Genomic DNA, 17,851 nt, shown 5'->3' with positions numbered 1-17,851 from the left:
TAAAATTGTAAAAAAAATCTGGGGTCTGGGAAGCACAATAAAATAGAGCTCAAATAAATGAAGTACAATAAAATGAAGTATAACTGGATATATGTGTATTTCTGTGTATGTATATGTTTATGCATATGTACATATTTATATGCATATATATTTAAATTTTAGTTTCAAATCCAAAAATGAATTTCCCATTCCACTAATGGATGTCACTCACAATTTGAAATCTCTGAAACAGGCCTAAGTGATATCAGGAATTTTGATGAAACTGAATGCTAAGAATGGGCACACTCAGGAAACTTTCATGGCCCCAGGTTAGAAGGTCTTAAAGGGGGAAAAGGAATAGACAACATGGTGTTAAATATTTTTAATAGCTCTAATTACTTATCTCCATTATCTCTGAAGCTTCAAGAATGTTAATGAGTTATTCTTCCACCTGCATTTTCAAGTGGCAAAAGAGATAATTATTACAAAGTAGTTCATAATGTAGGCAGGGGAGTCAGCCTGTCTGGCTCCATGGTCTACAAGTTGCATGATTTGGAGAAAGTTACTTCAACTCCTTGTACTTCAGCGTTTTTGTAAAATGGGAATCACAAAGCCTCAGAGATGTGTGGTGAATATAAGAAAGTTCTTAGACTAATAAATTATAAATGGGCAACCTACAATAAATATTGGCTGTTTGCAAGTAAATAAATACTTGATCAAAATCTATAATAAAATCAAGAACAGAATCCAACAGAACATTAATATATTTCCTTACAGATAGAGAGTCATTCAAGAAATGTTTCTGATGCCTTTTGGTTCATTGTTAGTGAGTTTGGTTAAGGAATAAAAAATAGTCTCTTACTAATGTTATCAATTATAAATAAATAACTTCAGTTCTGTATATACTGGGGATATGTTCTCTTTAGAAAAGCTCTCTGACACATTTTTTCCATATGTGTAGTCTGTGAATATTACTGCGTCCCAGCTGAGTCCTATAAATCAATTTGCCCATGTGAAAGATTAAATAATTTTAAAGTTGTGTAGTACTAGAGGTCCAAATATTTAAACATCAGGAGAATAAGGTAGAGATGGAGAAAGGAGGAAGAGAGAGAAAAGGAGAGAGAAAAGAAAGAGGGAGAGAGAGACAGATTTCCAGGATCTTCAGTAGAAAAACTAGGACTTGAATCTGGGACACTTTCTACTGACTCTCCCATTTTTCTAGAGCCATCAGCCATCATCAATGTTTGCAAGTTGACTGTGAAGTCAGGAGTGGTTTGAAAGAGCTGATAGTGGTTGGAGAGAAGAAAATATGGTGTTAAATGAGCAAAAATCAGCATTCCTTACTAAGCATAGCAATAGCAATGACAAAAATGCAATCCAACTTTAAAAATGGCTACTAAAAATGCATGTCCGTGTGCTATGTGAAAACGAGATCAAGGCTGCTACTTCACTCTGAATTTAACCTGAGTCTCAAGGCAATATGAATATTCAAATCTGTCATGACTTTAAGATTCCCAATGAAGGAGAATGAACATTTCTTTTTAAAATTTACCACTCCTAGGCAGGGTTTTGAGGGACCAAGCCTGAGAGATTCATTAGCAAAGGTGTGTTATATTTTATTTGTAAGTTTCTTTCAATTACAAATTTCCATCATAGAGTAACTAGTATTATGGCAATTAAGACATCAAATTAAATTAGTATATCACTAGTATATCACGTATCATGCTGGGAAAATAATAATGCAGTGTAGTTATGTGCCACAATAGATGATTGCTAAGACAATAGGAATATGTCCACCAAAAAGGTCATAGTCGTGTGTGTGTGTGTGTGTGTGTGTGTGTGTGTGTGTGTCTATCATCATAGCCAGTTTCAACAGGGAATGAGTCCATCACATTAACTAAATCCTAGTGAAATTCTAGAATTACAGAGACACCAAGCTTTCTTCACTCGCACTCTGGGTTTTCTCAGATTTATCAGCTTCCCTTTATTTACTTTACCAAGTAAAGTTTCCATAGCTTTGTGTACTGTTCAGTATCCTTTATGTAAGTCAATTGGATAAGATACTCAGGTATTCAGAACCTTTACTACATATATAGTATTTTCTCCAAATGTTCTTTTTTCTTTCCTGCAGCAAAACACAACTACAACTGTTGAACTGTACTTGGGAGATGGAAGATGTATACAGTGGTTCCGTGGTTCCTATATAATAAACTAAGGGTTTCAGGGAATTATTTGTATTACAAATATTTTCTATCCCCGTCCAGTGCTTCTTACTGGGCAAAGACCCTAGAATGCTGGTTCATATTCTCACCCACTACTTTTGTGTTCTGTCTTTGCAGTTCCGCCATGGTTTTTAAATCACCCTTCCAACCTGTATGCCTATGAAAGCATGGATATTGAGTTTGAATGTTCTGTCTCTGGAAAGCCCATGCCCACTGTGAACTGGATGAAGAATGGAGATGTGGTCATTCCTAGTGATTATTTTCAGATTGTGGTAAGTATCTTCTTTTCATATTAACTTTACAATCCCATTCACTGTTCCCTATCTTTTCAGTCACTTTCTTCCCTGGGAAGAAGGTTCCTGCTGGGAATTTTTATGATATGTTAAGAAAATTGTTCTAATAAAGCAAATGATGTTCTAGACTTATAATTTTTGAGATGAAAAAGAGTGATCAAACAGCCCAGCTTCCTTGTTTTACAGACAAAGTTTTAAACAAACAAACAATGAAAAAACCAGAGGATGCAACACTATCTTTCCAACTATTCTCACTGCTGATTCTTGGGAGAAGAGTTTAGAACCTACTTCTAGACTACATGAAGCCAAGAATATCTTACTTCTTTGATTTTACCCTTTATAATAAAGTTTCAACAAGACATGCTACTTATGAGTATTGTACTCTTCTATAATACAGACGAGTATTTTTGTTTGTTTGTTTTTGTTTTTGTTTTATTGTTTTTGTACCCTTCCAGATAGGATTGCTGATCCTACTTGAGGAGTATAAAAGGATGTGGTGACAGTGGCAATGACAGTCATAGTGGCCATGGTAGCAAAGTCATGGAGGTCCAGAGTTCACATGGCATTGCACTTTTGAACGTTGGAAAGAATTGAAGCTAAGAATAATAGGTCTTATAGTTTTTCTAAGTTCTAGTGCACTCTATCCCCTCTGGGGGATAATAAGGATAATGACATTATATTCACTGAGTTGTTTTCCTGGTACACAGTGAGCACTCAATACCTATCATTATTAGCATTGCTTTTGTGGTTAGCAGCAGAATTCTTTGCTCGGGTAAAAATTCTCTACGAAAACTCCCCTTTAGGTGTAGGTTAGCCTCGGCGGCTCCAAATTCAAGGATATGAATATACAAGAAATATGAAAAGTACTTTCCAAATATCAAAGAACTTTGTAGCTAAGGAAGGAGGATTTAGGCCTGCTTCTCTTAGGTTGAGATGCAGACATGACCTGACAAAGAAGAGTGTCTAAGCCAGGTCTTCTCGCAGAAGGGGAATAGACCACGAATGCCCTGCCAATCCAGGCATGTGCTCTACTTGAACTTGCACTGGCGCTCATTGGTGGATCCACCTCTTTGTTGACTTGCAGAAACTTCCATAACCTCTTTATGCATGCATTTTGTCATACCACAAGGGTTTTTAAGGAATATGCCCATAAAGCATATATTTATTACTTTTATCACCACTTAGTATTTTCCCCTTTTAGTTGCATTTGTTTAATTGGTTGGGAATAGAGTAAGAAAGAGAAAAACTGTAACTTTTCAATGCCACACTAATCCATTATTTCCTTTAAATGTAATGCCATTTCTACTACCACTGAATTAAAAATGACCTGCCACGGGGTAACTTGAAATGTGTTGTGTCCGCATAGAATATATGCTACTTGCATATAAAGGAAATTGTTGAGTGCCCTTAAGGACACATGATAAAATGCAACATTTATTTTTTCTACAGTTTGAATAATCTTTCTCCCAATGACTCATTACAGCCAACCTATTTAAATGTTTCTTTTCTTAAGGTGAAAAGAAAATGTACAGTGTGAGCCCTGTTCACATTAAATTGTGCTTAAAAATATTTCCCCAATAGCTCCAGAAATCTGAGAGTCATTGTCTTGTCACGAAGTAACATTAGCGCAAATAGTAACTTATATGAGAATTGTTAATTAGAAGTTAGTCAGCTCTATCTAAGAATTTTACATCAGCAGAGAATTGACTACAAGACACTAAAAACAATTAAGAATTCCCCATGAGGTAATATTTATCTCTTAATGACTTCAGGGGAAGTGATTTAACACGTCTCACTTACTGAACTAATTCTTACACTAATATTGAAGAAAAACTGAGTTACTATAATTAAATGCTATCTCCAGATCATTTTATCATCCATCCTTGAAAAAGATGGTGGCTCAATTTATATAAGATAGGAGTTAACATTTCTGTGTTTAATTTATGGATTACTGAAGGTGAAGCATTTTGGCCATATAACAAGAATGACATGGTATAAAATATCCACCATACCACCACTCCAAATCCCCAAAAGGGTACATGTCAAAGCAATTACAATTTAAAAAGGATCTTCAGACTTTAATTTCTCAGTAAACACTTCCAGAAAATATCTAACCTAGATTTCTTATCTTTTAGAAGCTGCAAAAATCAGTGTTTTGCTTTCATTTTCCCCAGCAGCTGCTGAACCCAAATTTCCTTCAATAGCAAGTGAAGAAAAGAAATTTCTTTTGATGCTAACCTTTTTTTCTTGCCTATTTAATAAAAGAGCTCTCTGTGTGCTGCTCATTTAGATATTGAGGATGATGTGTATTTTTGTGAGAAGAGTTTTCATTGCAAAACTAGGTTAAATGGATGCACATAGATTCAACAGAGTATTGGGGATCTGTGACATTTCCCAAATGGCATAAGACATATCTATGAGGCTGAGAACTCTCATGGCCTCCTTTGTTGCTTCTCCTGCAAAGTTTTATTAAAACTTTATATTCATTTTGTCTCTTTGAGGTTTGTTATTTTTTAAAAAATTTCCCCTGCTTCTTTCTTCTCCCTAGGGAGGAAGCAACTTACGAATCCTTGGAGTGGTAAAGTCAGATGAAGGCTTTTATCAATGTGTAGCTGAAAATGAGGCTGGAAATGCCCAGACCAGTGCACAGCTCATTGTCCCTAAGCCTGGTAAGATGAAGGGAACTTTGCTTGGGGGCTGGTAGCTGCCGTGATGCATGGTCCACTTGTAACATCCGTATTGTTTTTCCTATCTCTCCAAGTCCCTTGGAAATTATCTAATTATTTAGTTTATCAAGGTGTGCATTTATGTATTGATGGCATAGTCTTTCTAGAAAACTAGGCATGTATTTCCACTCAGTGAGACAATCATGAACAGTAGGTGCCTCAGGTGGTGAAGATAACAACCACTAAATTACTGCCTTATCCCCTCTTCTGTGGCCTGACTTTCTTCNAGTATCTCTCTATATTATATATACATGCATTACCTTTTCTCTATATATATATGTATATATATGTATGTGTGTATATATATACATATATATATATATAGTCTTAAAATTGGCAGAAAATAGTAGAAATAATCACTTGAAAGTAAAACCATTTTTTAATCTTTTTATAAATAGATTTGATGAAATGTATTCTTTCTATAATTTATAAAGTTTGTTATTTTATTTTGTCCTATAGTCTTTTGGAAGTTTAATATGGTGGTATATTCAAAACCATCATAACTCTATATTACATATGTCTTGTAATATCCCCCAAACAATAAAAATCCTGTCAGGAAGAAAGAAAAGAAAAGAAAAAGAAAAAACAAACTGATCAGCTGCTCTGAAATGTTGTATCACTTTTAAAGAGAGTCAAAAATATTCATTTAAAAAAAAAACAGAAACAGAAAAGTTGTTTATAAAGATCCAAGTACTGTATATATTACTATCTTCTATGGAAGTTTTCATACCACCTGCTGATTATATTGCTTTCAACTCTTCAAGGCCAATTTCCTCCCTCTTAACAGGACTCACCACTTTTGTCTCACTCTTTCCCTGTAGTAAGTTTAATAGAAAGTAACTGATGTTGAAACAAAGTCTTTCTTTGGTGACCATCACTTCAAATGTGTCTATGAAGGCCTCATATATTGTGCATCCCTAACCTATCATCTGAAAGCTCTTGGACTCTATGCTCATGATGATGCCTTTCCCTTTTTTTCTTGATTGAAACAAAAAGCAACCCTATAACAACAGTCCCAGATGAGTAAAGGAACTAAAGGAATTATCTAGGAATTAAAAGGGACAATTAACTCTCATTCAAGATTTGCCGATTTCGCTGATGGACTGTTTCTTTTCCCTCCATTTAATGTGTTTTAAGTGTTAGTGTAACATTATTGTACTTTTATGTGACAAAGTACATCCTCTTCCACTGAAACAGTAAGGGGCAAGTAGGAGAAAAGGAACCTCTAAAATCAGTCTGTAATGTGAGCCAGCCTTTGAGAATTTCGCACTATCTCATTAGTAATGACAGTATGACCACATTTATGCCAATACTGGCTGCTATCACAAGTCACAGAAAAAGAGAATTGCAGTTAATCTTGATTTTCAGCTATGGCCATAAAGCTAAGGTAAATGCTGGATAAGTAATCCCATATTTCTAAAAAGAGGCATGAAATAGTTTCTCCTAAGGCTTGTTGACAATGACCAAACACACCTAGTGACCGTTCCCTACAATTGCTCATAGGAATGGAGGATTCTCTGAAGTTCAAGAATTCATAGGATTAGAGACAATCATGGCACTTTCCCTTCCACACAAGTCAAGTTGTGGAGACACCAAGAAAACCTCTTGAACAGAGAGAGAGAGAGAGAAAGAGAGAGAGAGAGAGTGTGTGTGTATCTTTTACTAGGAATTGCTTGTAAAATGAGAAATGAGCAAATTACGCAATCTGGAAGCTGGAAATTGTCTGGAACTGTCCACAAGGATGCTGAGAAGAGAAAGGGAATGAACAAAGATGTGAGTTGCACTTGAAGATAGCAGGGCTGGAGTCGTTTGAAAGGATTGTGCCTGAGAGGTCCTGCCCACTGAGGCTGCCCCAACCAGAGAGACACCAGCTGAGAGGGGAGCTGAGCTAAGGAGCTGGTGCATTGGCCAACTAAACCATGCAGAGAGTCCAGTGAAGGTATTTCTCAGTGGAGGATGGGAGTCTCTGAAGAACCCACAGAGCTGCCTCACCAAAAAGAAGCTCGTGGATGTCTTCACTTTTGAGAGAAAATCCATCCTCTCCTGGATATCTGACTCCGGAGAAGCCTTAAATGGAGGAGAAAAAAATAGAGCTAAGAGACTACAAAATCCACTGACAGACAGTCCCACTAGGTCTTCCTCACTTTTGGTCTCAGGTCTACTCTGGTAAGTGGGATGAAACTTTAAATTGAACATTAGATTGGTGTTTGGTTTAGATCTTACTGTGTGTGTGTGTGTGTGTGTGTGTGTGTTTTCCATACCCAAAGATAAGGCTTTTAAGAAATTGTAAGGTGACCCCAGGACCAGAGGAATGGCCCAAATTACTATCAGTGATAAGAAATAGATCTGATAAGGTGTGTATAAAAGTGGGCCACAGGCTAAAATGAAACGGTTTCCTCTTAATAGTCTAGCAGTTCAGCTCATTCGATAAACCAGTTATAAGCATCCAGCTTCACTTATCCCAGCAAGCTCTGATTCCAACAGGGAGCCATTTATTACCAGCATCTTGTATTCCCCCTGGGCCCTGATTCATTTAAGTCTAAGTAACCACACAGAGCAAGGCTTCCCCTTGGCACGTGAGTCATTCCCCTTCTCACTGGGGCAAGCCTCTGTGAATCTGGACAATTCATTCTTCCATGTAGATGGAAAAGTACTGTCAGTAGATTCTGCACTCTTGGTCAGTGTTTATTGTATCTGGCAACAGATCAGAATAGAAAGTAAAAGAAAATGGAGATAAAAATCTGAAAGCATTACTGGACACCATGGTGACTGTCTTACACACAAACACACACACACACACACACACACTCTTATAAGTGATGGACTCCTTTTTCCTGGCTATTCATTCGGGTCTTCATATAATGCTTTTCCAACTCCTCAGAGATGCAGTGTAGGCCACATGCACAGATGGTGGTGAGGCCAGCTATAAATATAAATTCAGCGAGAGGCTGGCCATGGTGGGAAGAACATAGCCCTCTCTGTTTAAGTTTCAACAATAAACGGCCACCATGTATTTTGAGGCACATTGTGGGCTCATATGGCCAGCTGTTCAGCTTTGGTCTGTCCACAGGCTTGTGGTTGAGAGTTACTCTTGGCAGTCATAACAATCTGTCCTCACTGAAGCACGCACAACTGCCTACTCCAGCCACTGTCCATTGTTAATGGGTATTTACATAAGCCTAATGAAGTTTCCACATGGTCCTTTATATACAGTTAGCTATTCCCACTCTAGCATTTGGTGACTTAGGAAATAAAGTAAACATAATCTACTAAATTAAACTGAATTAATGACTTGTTTTGCTCTCCAGAAAATAAGTTTGGAAGAAATATTGAGATGCATGTACTCTAACAGGTGAATATATATACAGGTCAAGAAAATCATTGACATTTAAAAAAAGTCATCTACTATAGGAAGTCCTATCAATAATGGTATATTTGTAACACTATAACGCCATATACACAGTGCTAGACCGCTGCTTCCTTGCCTCTCTCCCTCACACATGCATGTGTGCACGTGCACACACATACATACATACACACACACATATAATGCATGAAAGCACAGAAGATGTTCTGCATTCTTAAGATATTACATGTACATCAGAAAGATTTAGCTGTATTATGTAAGTGGTAGTGAATGGAAATTAAAATACTTTTGCAGACTTATATTACTTGTATTATTTATCTCTTCTAATAACTAAGGAAAAGTTTTATTTTATTTGTTTTAGTGTATTACTTACTTTTTAGGGGGAGGACACATTGGTTAAGAAGTCGCCTTTCCAAGCAAAGGAGGTTGACTATGGCTCCAAGTTCACCACTCAGTGAACAGACCAGCCAGAAAGGATCAAGAATCAATGTGTTAGGTGTGGCAGAGCAAGGTTTCAGTAATCAGATTTGCAAACCTGTAAGTAGTTAAGCTAAGATCCGGTTGGCATAGTGGATGTTGATGAATTATTTACCCTTAAGTTATCTAGTAAATTGGAGTGTGAGCAGGTAGTAATTAAACTAAGAAAACTATTTTGATAGCTGGGTGGAAAAGTTAGCCATTTTCTTTTGCTAGGGAGATGTGGGATAGGGAACAAGGCTGGAAAGATAAGATGGATATAAGATATCAATTCTCTCTAAGCTGATTATACTCCTTCCAGCTGCTGGGTGGCATTCAGTATCCTGGCAGTGGTCTGCAGTAAAGGGCATTGAAACTATATAACTGTCGGCCAGGAGAGTTGAAGGCCAAGAAACCAGGAATAAATGCAGTGATTGGGTCATATGCAGTCTGGAATATTTTTAATTTAATAGCAGAAATGGGTAAAGATAGAATTAAGTTACCATGGGAAGAAATAATGTATTCTTCGTATTCTAATGTGCCCCCCCCCCAAAAAAAAAAAAAAAAAACCAGCTACATAGTCAAAATGAATGCATGCTGTTATAAACCTTCCCTAAGTATAGATTTGTTTAGGAAAGACATCCTATCATGTCTTCCATAAAAGAAGTAAATATGGACTATGTGTCCCATGTTAATATTGAATGCTTTCTAATGCTGGTTTTGTTTATTTTGTTTTTTCCTCCAACACTGGTAACAAAATAGAATTCCCCCCTGTAGGAGGCGAAATATATTGGTTCGGAATTTAGGAAAATGTATGCTTTTATCAATTCCCTGTCCTCCCTTGGAAAAAGCTAATGATTACAAACAATATTGAATTTTCAAAAATTTATTAAGGCAGTATATCCTATAGCCTAAAACTAGCAGAACATTTTAAGTCTGGTCACAATCGCTAAGGCATAACATCAGAACTATTGTTTTGCTTTGTTTTGTTTGGATCTGTTTTTGTGACTATTGATGTGAGATGAATACCTTGAAATCCAAATGGACAAGAGGACTATCTGGATGCTCATCCATATAATTGTATATTAACTGCATCTAATTATAGTGTTTCTTACTAAACATTGACTTTTACATAGTAAACTCAGTAGTATTATGTGAAGCAATGAAAAATTGTGCAATTAGTCTTAACACTTCAAAATCTGTTAGAATTTGTGAGTATAATAGTCCCTAAGCAGCTATGTAAGACAATGTAACCAAAACTAATAGGAGTACTTCTCAATCACATATTAGTCACTGGTGGTCAATTAAATTGAATATTTGTCTCTTATATGACAAAGGATACCATGACAAGGGTTAAGTGCTCAGTTTAATTGTTCCTGGAATTCTGTAGATAATTCCATGTACTAGACCAACATGTTTGTAGATCCAGACTAGAAACTAAGTCATTAAACAGTTTCCTCCTACAAAGTGAGATGCTCGTTAAAACTACAAACATTCTCTTTAGTTTTCCATCATTGAGTCTGAATGAATAAAAGTTAACTTAATGTTTTTGAAACATATTACCAACGTGGCGATATTATAAACTCGTAAGTTTTCCATGAACATTCTTTATGAACCTTGGTAATTAACTGTAACTGATAGCATACAGAACGAGAATTTTCAGGATTGTTTATAATGTCAGCATATATGGCCGTGAATGTGTTCAATCAGCTGAAATGTTATTTTTGCTTGCCAAAATAAAGATAAAATAAGAGGATGGTAGTCAATGCTGTTTTATTTTCTACCTCAAAGTACCATTTCCTTAGAGTGTTGACACTCAAACTAATACTTTCTTGAGGGGTTTAGTGATGGCTTAAGTTTGGCATAAAGCAATCATTTAATCTTTTATCATATAGCATTCATACGGTAGATGAGATGTGTCTACATCTCATCTCTACATCTTTTCCTAGTTTACCTATAGAGATTTAAAAACATAATGAATATGGAATATATTTTGTATGTGCAGAATCACAGACAATGTTCCCTAACCTTTCCGACTCTATATCTTCTCAGTTATAAAATGCAATAGTAATCATCTCAAAGACTTATTGCAATAGAGGTATGTAAAAAGAGATTTGTAGGCTCTAAATTGCTACCCAAATGTTAGTTAGTCTTCTATGTTTGGTCTCAAAAAAAATAGCATGCATTTAATAGGGTGTTTACAGTGACAGCTTTCTTCTGACATAGTTTTTCATCCTTCAAGAAAAGAGTTAATAAACAAATATTTCAATGACAGCATCCATTTGAGTTTAAGTTTTTAGCCTGGTAGACAAGGTTAAGGGGAAAGGTTTGTTTCAAAATGACTGCTAGTGGAAAGGTTTGCTGCAAGGTTTGCAGTATCAATTTAATGACTTGCTCATTCCAGTTTTATGTTGGCAGAGGTTTCTCAGCAAATAAAGGCTTGTCATTCACCTTGTCCTTGGTTCGGCATGTGCTTCAAGTAGGAAGATAGCTCAGTGCTAATCAGGAGGATATGGCTCTATGGCAGACTTTGAAATTAGAAATGAATTCTATAGTAATGTGCAGTATCCTGATACCAGTGATAACTATAAATTCATACAATATGGAAGACTTGATAGATTCATAAATATTGATCACATCATACATTGGTGGTAAACACACCAAAGAGTGTTATTCTAGATCTTTTTTTTTTACCTCTATAGGGAGGAAGTGGAAAAGAATCTTGATTTTTATGAGAAATTCAAATGATCATATGCTTGTTATATTTCTACCTTTTACAGATAAATCACCCTTTGATAACAAGTATATATATACACACACACCACACACATTCAAATATGTATATTTTTCTTTCATATGTATATTCTTATATACTATTATTATAAAGTATTAAATTATCAATGTAATAATTAGTAGTATGTATATAGATTTAAGTAGTTAAAATTATATAGGTATATTTTTTAATTATTAGGTAATAATATCAACATTAGTAGCTCTATAATGAAATGGCACTCATACACAGGTTGAGGGAATGAATTACAATTAAAATACAGTCAGATCAAAGACCTCAGATGATCCCAGTAGCTTTGAAACTTGAGTATGTCCTCAGGATATCCTCTCATTTCTATCCCCAGAAATGGGTGTGACCTTGGGTGAAGTGTTCTTTGTAGCTAAAGGCAATCACTTGAGATGGCTTCAGTGGGAGCCGTCACTTCCTCCAGCAGGAGGAATGAGTGCCACAGCCCTGAAAGAGAGAGCCGGATGGTGTCCATCTACTATGGTCCTCTCTGTGTGCCACTCAGATCTATTTGCTTCATGTAATGACGTTTCGGAAATAACTATTTCAGAATATGAGTTGGTCTCATTCCCTGGGGGAAAGAGGAAGGTTAGAGGTGCAAATGAAATCCCCCTCCAGTACAATTCCAACTGGTCTTGGGGCTACAAATGGTATTCATTGTTTTTCTCCTCCTACCCATGATGTATTTCTCTTACCCCCAGCGACCATCTCTGCCGGTCCATGTGGCTCATCTGCTGGTCCATGTGGCTCATCATGTGGGAAGACTCAAACTCCTATCCCTCCCCGGGTCATAGAAACCATACTAGTCAACTTACCATCAAAGTTGGAGAAGGGAGTAACAAGAGGCCCCTCTAATAGATCACCTGAGTGCCAAGAGTAGTCTTCCCTATTTCCCTCTTCTTCCTCATATCTGGGTAATAATTCTTGCCTTACACACTGGCATTTTGGCACAAGAAGCTTGAAAGAACCAGGCATCAATGATCCCTCAAGTTCAGTGATGTCTGCCCTAAGAATAGGACTTTTAATTCCATGGAGTCTAGAGTTGCAGGGATAAGAAACACACATATTCCAACCAGGTCATTGGGAGTAATAGTAAATAAGCAGAATCATACCTACTTCAATCTCTTGTGTCCATGTACTCCACCTGTTGAGGACATGGCAAGATATACTAGTCATTGGTTTAGAGAATACACTGCACTCTAGAGAAAAGTGTCCCATCTTAGAATATCATCTCCCATTGGTTTCCTCAATTTCTCCTCCAAAAGGCTGTACTTTTGTTATAAGTCAAGTCAGCAATTTCTCAGTGGTTGGTATGTGACAGGATCAAGAGATTCTATGGTCATGTGTTCATCCCCACACCTCTTTTACTATTAAGTGAGCTTTGTGATCTTTTGCAGTGATACACAGAATCCCATGTTGATGGCTCAGATACTTGGTGAGCTCTCAGATAGTGCTACAGGCTGAAGCCCTGAGAGCAGGAAAGGAAGAACATGTGTATATTCCAGTCAAGATGAATTTCTGCACCTTCCAGAGGGGAAGGAATTCAATATAAACAATATGTCACCAATAGGCTCGTTGGTTTCATCAAGGAATGCTGTTTTATTGAGTTTGCAGCATTTGTCTTGTTTACTAGTATATTAAATATATGGCAGTAGCAGTAGTTGCTGGTGAGCAGTAGCAGCTTTGTTGAGTTTGAGCCCATGATATTGGGTGATGTGTGACTCCATTGTGGCCACTGTAGCCTCTTCATTCACATATTTTTGTGCCATCACCAGAGCCTGGCTGATGCCACCTGGCTGAACTGTTTCATCTACTTGATTGTTTAGTGACTCTTTTTTGGAGGATACAGTCTGGTATTTAGATGTGATTCAAGGATCTTTGCACTTGGTGTTCACTCTCATAGGTCTACCCACATTCCTCTTTTCCAAATTTCCTTGTCTCTGAACTTTTAGTAACTCTCTCTCCATAACTATAGTCAATCAGCCAAACCATCTGACTTTGCTCATAGTCCATATATATTTCTTACTTTGCTCCATTTTTCTTTTCATTTAAGGTAGATGGCCCACTGTTCTCAACATTCTGCCTTTCGGGGAAAGTTCTCTTACTGCCCTCTGTCAGGGTTATATCTACCTGAGGCTGTGGTATAGCAAGCATCTATTTTGAGTACACCCACATACCCACATAACAAGCTGACAAAACTGGGTCTTTTTCCTCCTCAGTCACTTGGCCATTGTGTGAGGTGAGGGAGAGGATAACTTACATAACAGTAATTGAAAAAGTGGTTGATGGGATTAGCTGCTATTATGCCCTCTCTGGTCATGTTTGTGCCTGATACCAGTTGTTTAATCTTTACTCTTACTACAAGTTGATGATGATGCCACCTAACCTTTTGGCTTGATGCATTTCTGAAAACTCAATTTATGATGAACAATTATAGCCGCTTCTTTCTTAGTGTTTTCTTAGTGTTTCTTTGTTTCTCTCTCAGTATTTAGGGATATGTAATACAATAATCTGTCCCTATTTATAGGACTCGTCTTGTCATGTTCCAAGCCATGTGTCCCTAAAAACTTCACCGATGTTATGGGCCACTGTACCTTTATAGGATTTGTCTGCCACTGCTGAAGCATGTGTTTTACCAAAACCTTCCATGTGCTTGTCATTTCACACTCAATTTGTCTGATTAACATGATTGTGTTAATGCAGTTGACACATGAAATATGCTACAAAATATCTGCATGGTCCAGGTCCCATTGGACTATTTTATGACGGAACATGGGAGAGTTAACATAGCCCTGGGACAGGACTGAAAACAAATAATGACTTTTTATTCCTAGTGAATAAGAAAGAAAAATGTTCTGATTGTAAAAGAACACATCACTATGGCTAAATATATTGTACCAGAGGTTGTGTTAATCTGCTCATGCAAAGATAACATCTGGCATAGCAGATAGAATAGGAACCACTACTTAGTTATGTAGTTGTCTACTGTTATTCTCTAGGTTTGCTCTGGTTTTGTAGAGATCAGATTGGGGGATTAAATTAGAATATGATAAGAATTATCATTCTTTAGGGCTATAAGAGTAACACTTCTGCCGTTCCTCCAGGATATGATGTGCTACAGTGATAAGTGGAATACTGATGTATAGTGGAATAGATTTATGTAAAATATAAATGGTGGAATAAAGTATAAAAAATGTAGAATATAATTATTTTTATACAATATGGGTCTCGACTTCTTTTAAAATAAGTTTAATGAGACACCTGGGTGGTTCAGTCGGTTAAGCATCTGACTTTGGCTCAGGTCATGATCTCACTGTTCATGAGTCTGAGCCCCATGTCAGACTCTATGCGAACAGCTCAGAGCCTGGAGCCTGCTTCAGATTCTGTGTATCTCTCCTTCTTTCTCTGCCCCTCCCTTACTTGCACTTTGTCTCTCTCAAAAATAAAAACATTAGGGACGCCTGGGTGGCTCAGTCGGTTGAGCACCCGACTTCAGCTCANTCTAAATTATCTATATTTATAATTTTAAAAAACTATATTATTTTATTTTAGAAATCAAAATACATGGGTGCAAAGAAAGCATCAAACAACAAGCAATATATACTAAAGTATGTCAAGGGTTTTAGAAATGTGAGTGTGATTTTGTCTTTGACTTCAGCCCCGAAATAAACTACCTGGAGCATTCTCTGCCTTTGGGGACACTGAAAAGGACCCTAGGAGAGAAGGCTTTTGTATTTTATTATTTTATATCTAATGAGACGGGCACCTGGGTGGTTCAGTCAGTTAAGCACCTGACTTCAGTTCAGGTCATGATCTCACAGCTCGTCAGTTCGAGCCCCACATTGGGCTCTGTGCTGACAGCTCAGAGCCTGGAGCCTCCTTTCAATTCTGTGTCTCCCCCCACCCCTCTGCTCTTCTCCCACTCGTGATCTCTCTCTCTCTAAAAATAAATAAAACATTAAAATTTTTTTTAAATCTAGTGAGAAACTTAGAAACACAAGAAAATAAACACCATTATAATTATGAAAAAGAATATGTCAATAGAGCTCTAGTCAGCCCTGCTTAGAGTAAGATTTATATAAATACAGAATAAAAAGGAAAACACAGAAGAGAATTGCATTTTCCTAAAAAACCTACTTGTGACAGGTTTTGTGTGCTAAGCACTTCATAAACACCATTCCATTTTCTTCTGTGATAATCTGGTCTATAATATATTACTATTCTCATTCTACAGACTAGAAGATTATTCTTCAAAGAGGTCAGATAGCATGGTAATATTGAATAGCTATAAAGAGGTGGAGCTGACTCTCAACAATAGCCAAAACATGGAAAGAGCCTAAGTGTCTGTCAACGGATGAATGGATCAAGGAGATGTGGTTTATCTATATGATGGAATACTACATGGCAATGAGAAACAATGAAATCTGGCCATGTGTAGCGACATGGATGGACCTTGAGGGTGTTATGCTGAGCTAAATAAGTCAGGCAGAGAAGGACAAATATCATATGTTTGCATGTATAGGAGGATTAGGAGGAACTTAACTGAGGACCATGGGGGAGAAGAAGGGGGGAAATAGTGGGGGAGAGAGAGAGAGGCAAACCATGAAAGATTCTTGAATACTGAGAACAAACTGAGGACTGATGGGTGTGGGGGGCAGGGGGGAGATGGGCATGGAGGAGGGCATTTGTGGGGATGAGCACTGGGTGTTATATGGAAACCAACTTGACGATAAACTATTTGTAAAAAAAAAAAAAAAGTCAATAAAAAAATAAAAATTCAAAACTAAAACAATAAAATAAAATAAAGGGGTGGAGCTGGATTTGGAAAATACTATTGAATCTTTATTAGTGGGCGCCATGTTAAGTTAGGGCTTTACAATACCATATTAATTGATCCTTCTCAAGAATCCTATGAAGGAGATACTGTTCTTTCCCCTTTGCTTTGTGGGTGAGAAATGTGCTGCTCAAGGAGGATAGCTAACTTGTCAAGGCCACTTAGCTAGCACAGTTTGACTTTCATACCTGCTATCTCAGCCACTTTGCCATAATATGTATGTCACCCCCACACTCAGGCTACCACATGGAGCCTGGTCATGAAAATCGGTGATGATTAATATTTATTTGAGTTTAGTCAGACTAGTTTGTGAATTACCAATAAAGGAGAGGAGTTTGAAATTAATTAAAATTCTTGAGATTCTGCCACACAAAGATACCTGCCCAAATTCCCAGTGTGCTAAAAGTCATTGCTAAGTGTGGGCCAGTTGTAGAAAGTGTCTTGAGTCTTAAGGTTAAATATCACATAACTCCTGTTATCCAGGAATCTGTAGTTTAACCAAAAATAAAAATTTGACACAACTAATCCTAATTATTAAACACAATTAAGGCAGAGTGATCTATAATGGCATATTGATTATTTAACATTTACCAAGTACTCAGAATACGAAAAGCTCACAAAACTGAAATGAATATTAGGGATGGTAGATATCCTTTAAAGAGAGCTTAATTCTTTTTATATTAAGACAAATTCCTTACATTCTAATACAGCTAGTGCTTCATCTACTATGTTTTTGTTCAACCCCTGTTTGAGGAGGATAGTGGTGTCACTTGTCATGCAGACTGACAAGGCTTCTGTTGTTTAGAAAAGTTCTTTCACTCGTTGTTTTATTTTGTTCCCTGCTTTAAAGAGAAAAGTTACAGGTTCCAAAATAGGTTTTTGTTTTTTGTTTGTTTTTAAAGGAGGGAGGGGAACAGTTTGCTTTTATATAAATATCGACTAATAGGTCTTTAACTTATAATGTAGTTCCATTGAAAAAATAAGTAAACAATTAGTTAATAAGCCTAAATGACTAGTGTGTGCTGTGTATAGCTGTCTTTTGTTATTTTCTATTGACAAACATCCACTAAGATCTCTAGGTAACCTTAACTTTCCCTGACAATATTGACAAAACATATTTCTTTTATGTAAATTATGTCTGAGTTTCATATATTATAGAACATAAGAAAATTCACTT

General features: G+C 36.8%; 1 protein-coding gene across 1 annotated transcript in view; it reads left to right on the top strand.

The window, feature by feature from the left end:
- Positions 1–17,851, top strand: part of DCC (DCC netrin 1 receptor) — a 750,532-nt gene that overhangs the window by 292,684 nt on the left and 439,997 nt on the right. The window contains exons 6-7 of the mRNA XM_077777558.1: positions 2,319–2,473; positions 5,043–5,163. Coding sequence (XP_077633684.1) covers positions 2,319–2,473; positions 5,043–5,163 — 276 coding nt within the window. The remainder of the gene's footprint in view (positions 1–2,318; positions 2,474–5,042; positions 5,164–17,851) is intronic.

Source organism: Crocuta crocuta, unplaced genomic scaffold, assembly GCF_008692635.1.
Source record: "Crocuta crocuta isolate KB4526 unplaced genomic scaffold, BGI_CrCroc_1.0 scaffold36, whole genome shotgun sequence".
Taxonomy (NCBI): domain Eukaryota; kingdom Metazoa; phylum Chordata; class Mammalia; order Carnivora; family Hyaenidae; genus Crocuta; species Crocuta crocuta.
This window is presented reverse-complemented; position numbering and strand designations above follow the sequence as displayed.